The 4,404-nt window shown below is 46.8% G+C and overlaps 1 protein-coding gene across 1 annotated transcript; it reads right to left on the reverse strand.

Moving 5' to 3' along the window:
- Nucleotides 1–589: 589 nt before the first annotated feature.
- LOC109773066 (receptor-like protein EIX2) lies at nucleotides 590–3,854 on the reverse strand. Its single transcript, XM_073498691.1, has one exon. The coding sequence runs from the start codon at nucleotides 3,751–3,753 to the stop codon at nucleotides 769–771; it is 2,985 nt and encodes a 994-aa protein (XP_073354792.1). The 5' UTR covers nucleotides 3,754–3,854; the 3' UTR covers nucleotides 590–768.
- Between the last annotated feature and the right edge of the window lie 550 nt (nucleotides 3,855–4,404).

The following is a 4,404-nucleotide window of genomic DNA, read 5'->3' on the forward strand; positions in this document are numbered from 1 at the left end:
GTGATGAACTATGTAGTAATACCATGAACAATGTAGTATGTGATGAACTCTGTTCATGCAATTTCTTCTGCGAAACAATTTTTTCAAATTATGCAGGTTTAGATACGGGTTCTGCTCGACCGCGTATGATTTTGATACATAAAAACGATTTTCGTGAACCCGCAAACGCGTATTTTTGCGGGGTCTGCTAGAGTTGCTCTTAGGGACGGCGACTCACATGACCCAGAAGGGAAGGCGGCCATCCGGCGCGGCGGAGGCCAGCGAGGTCGCGCCCTCCAAGCCACCCGTCCTCGATGCGGGCCTCTGGAGGCTGGACGGCCACGTCTTGCGCGCGAGCGGGGAGAGGCTGGCGACTCGTCTGACTCCCCCAGGTCCGCCTCCCTCGCCGTCGCCGCCACCGGATTCCGTCGAATCGCTCGCGCACCTGGGGTATTAACAGGTCCCTTTTTATTACTGCACCACTCACGGATCACACGATGCAAATACAGTTGCATACGAGTCAAATACTAGATTGCAAATTGCAGTTAAACTTAGCCGCCAATACAGTTGCAGATAGGCAAATACTAGTATATTGCAAATTGGCATGTTCCAAAGAATACAGATGCTCAGCACTATGAATGTAACAAGTCTGATAAACCAAATAAGCCTACGGAGGATACAACAAGTAAATAGTAGCTGCTTCCATTCATCTACAGAGAAATCACAGCCTCATCACTTGTTTATTGTAGTGGACTGGATACTGATACCACTGGTTGCGGTTAAACCTGCTCAATCTATGGTGGTTGGCTTCCTCGTCATCCTCTCCCAATTCACAACCACAGGCACATACGTTTTATCACAAACCTCATCGAATAGCCGGAAGTAGGAGGCTCTCCATGTTTTCTTGAAGAGAAGGGAGCAGAACACCACCCAGAGGCCAACCACAAAGCCCACGCTGAGCCCGAAACTTCGGATCCTTCTTTGCTGGCTGTGAAGTGGCTTTCCACTGTGAGGTTTCCCGGGCAAGTCTTCTGAAGAGGAGGTCCGCAGAGGCCAGCGTTGCCAATGTACATGGATGCGGGGTCGGAAGGGTTGAGTGTGTCGAGCTGGTGCCCCGACGGTATCCTTCCTGATAATTAAGTCGTTGTAGGACAAGTTCAGATAGCTTAGTGATGTTAGATCTGATAGGCCCGGAGGGATTTTGCCAGAGAGCTGGTTGCTGGAGAGGTCAAGTGATTCCAGTGAGTGCATGGAGCCAATGTTCTCCGGGATTTTTCCGGTCAAGTGGTTCAAAGACAGATTCATATTCACTAAACCTGCTGCAGGACCTATGCTTTCAGGGATATTTCCAGTTAAATGATTGCAGGATAAATCAAGACTCACTATGTCTATGAATCGACCAATATATTCGCGCCCTTGCCCTTTTGTGACTACAAATATGCTAGCAATCATAGCATGCTCATACCCACCACCAGGATCTTGGGGGTCATCTACTACAGTAATGCCATCATCTACTGTAGCCATGTCGCTGGAAGTGCTGGATGGGTAATCCCGAGCTGCTAATTCTGTGGTCTTGGTCATGCCATCCATGTTTAGTAGGGATCGAGGTATAGTACCTGAGAAGTTGTTGTGTGCTAGGTCCAAATATTGGAGATACCGAAGTCCTCTAAGCTGCGTGGGTATATAGCCAGAAAACATGTTGGACCTGAGGCTCAGATATTTCAGCTGTGGTAATTTCTCTCCAATCCAAGGTGGTATACTTCCAAAAAACCTATTTTGCCCAAGATCAATAAAAGTTAGTTCTGGGCAATTCTGTAATATCAAAGGGAATTCATCCGAGAGGCTATTGTTGTTGAGCCTCAGAGTTTCAATTGACATCGACGATGATATCTCAGAGCTTGAATCACTATCCACAGAAGCTGTGTTTGATGGCACCGTTCCTGAACTTGACGCCACATTTTCTGAACATCGAGGGAACTGACCTGTTATCATATTGTTTCTAATGTCAAGCAATGTTAGTGACTTCATTTGGCATAACGATGCCGGGATAGTGCCCGTGAAATGGTTGTCAAATAGAAGCAAACTATCCATGAATAATGGCCATCTGACATTTAATGGCAGAGCCCCTGACAGGGAGTTTCTTGAGAGATCTAAAGTCGCTATATTCTGAGGCAGCTGTTCTACTGGACCAATGAACTGATTCGAGCTTAGATCTAAGAAACTGGTGTCCATCTGTCCAAGAGTAACTGGTAATGTGCCACTGATGTTATTGTTTGAGAGGTCCAAAACGTCAGCCTTTCTATACACAGTCCAAAACCAATCAGGCATGGTATTGGTATCAGCTATGCTGGCATTGGACATATAAAGGTAGGAGATATTCTTTGGTGATTTGAGCCACCGAGGAAATCTCGGCCCAAGATAGCATGATCTTAATCCTAGTGTGAGCAATCTCCTTGGAGGGATCCAGTCAGAGTTCAGCTTCATGGTAAAGGAATTTCCAGATAAGTGCAGCTCCTGCAACTCTGTAAGCTTGGAGAAGTGCTCTTGAGTGATGAGACCATCCATCTGATTGTACCCTATGTTCAGGTAAATCAGGTTAGAAAGCATGCCTATCGCAGTGGTCAGAGGTCCTGTAAGCTTGTTGAAACTGAGATCAAGAGTGCTCAAGCTAGTCATGTGGCTGATCCAATCTGATGGTGAGCCAGTTATGTTATTGTGGCCCAGATGCAGCTCCTGCAACTGACTCCATGAACATTTCGGTAACCTCTCGATGAACTCCGTCACGTCCCCTTGAACATCATTATATGCCAATTCAAATATTCTCAGGCTGCAAAGGCTGGTCAGTGTGTCTGGTATCATTCCCTTTATATGGTTCTCCCTCAGCTTAAGGACTTCAAGTGAGGTCAAGTTTCCCAATTGTGCAGGAAACACACCATATATATGGTTGGACTCAAGGTTGAGATATTTCAGGCTGCTTGCGTCCCAAACCCAGCTAATAGCGTCAAACTGCATTTCAATGGAGTTCCGAAAGAGGTCGAGGATCTTGAGCCTGGTGAGATTCGAGCGAGGCATATAGTGGTTTGTGGTAATAAGCGAACATGTTGATAGCCTGAGGACCTCAAGAGAGGACAGCATGTTCACTGTGTCAACCCAGCCTATCACGGCGCTGAGGTTCGCAAAACTCATGTCAAGATGCTTGAGCGAAGAGAGCTGTGACAGCCACCGGAGATCTTCTGAGTACAGACCATAAGATCTCAGATCAAGGTATCGCAACCTCGAGAGGTTGCCAAGCTGATGGGGCACCGTGCCAGAAAAATTCAGGCCCGAAAGGTTGAGGTACCGCAGATTGCCAAGAGACCCTAAGAAGCCTGGCAGGCGGCCTCGACGCCCGGTGAGATGGTAATTCCCGCCGAGGTCGAGGTGTTGCAGATGCTGCAGGGTTTTGAGAGAAGAACTGATCTCACCTTCCAGGGAAGACCGGATGTACCGTGCATGAAGGTCAAGCTCAATGACATGGCCGGTCATGTTGCTGCACCTGATGCCCTCCCACTGGCAGCAGTCCTGCCCTCGCCACGACGAGAGGAGGCGCTCCGGGTCGGCTGTGATGCCGGCTTTGATGGACAGAAGGGCCTCCCTCTCCCTTGCGATGCATCCTCCTCCATGCGTCTTCCATGAATCAGGTTTGGACCATCCTGCTGTGGTTTGTGTGAGCAGGAGCACGAAGACTGCAAGTGCAAGCATGGTGCATTGAGATCTCAGAAAGAACCAGCTCATGTTCTTCTTAGGTAGTGCTAGTCCTGGTTTGTTGTACAATTGGTGTTAGTGGTGTTTATAGTGTAAGTTGAAATGTATCTCATTGCTGAATTTAATTGTTACTGATATTATAGGAGCAGATTGCATGTTCAGTCAACATCTGATATGACAAGGATACTATTGTGGTCAAGCTGCAGTGTGCTGAATATTGCGATTTTTCAGCATTGCATTAACTGCGGTCAAACTGATTGTGGAACAGGGAAGAAAAAGAGAGCGTTCAGCAGGATTGACCCCATTTTCGTCCTAGCTGCTGGAGTCAATGGCTAGCTGTTCATTTGATACAGTCTAGTCACGTACAGTATATGCGGTTTGTTTTCAGTTTTCTATGTAACGCAGAATAGTTACTGTAAAGTTAGTTTGTTAACGAAGATAAAAAATATTTAATCATTTGCCTCCACCTGTAGGGCCATAGAAAAAAAAGTAAGGCAAAGACTAATACTGTTGCTGCCCAGGAAAACATCTTGGAACAAGGTCCTAGAGCTATGCCGAGTGTGTCCGAAAAGGAGGATCAAAGCAAAGGTAGCATTGTCAAAAGTAAACTGAAATGTATCTCATTGTCAATTTAATTCTTGTTGACATTAGAGAGCAAATTGCATGCTGGGTCTACATCTC

The sequence above is a fragment of the Aegilops tauschii genome, chromosome 1 (assembly GCF_002575655.3).
Source record: "Aegilops tauschii subsp. strangulata cultivar AL8/78 chromosome 1, Aet v6.0, whole genome shotgun sequence".
Lineage (NCBI taxonomy): Eukaryota > Viridiplantae > Streptophyta > Magnoliopsida > Poales > Poaceae > Aegilops > Aegilops tauschii.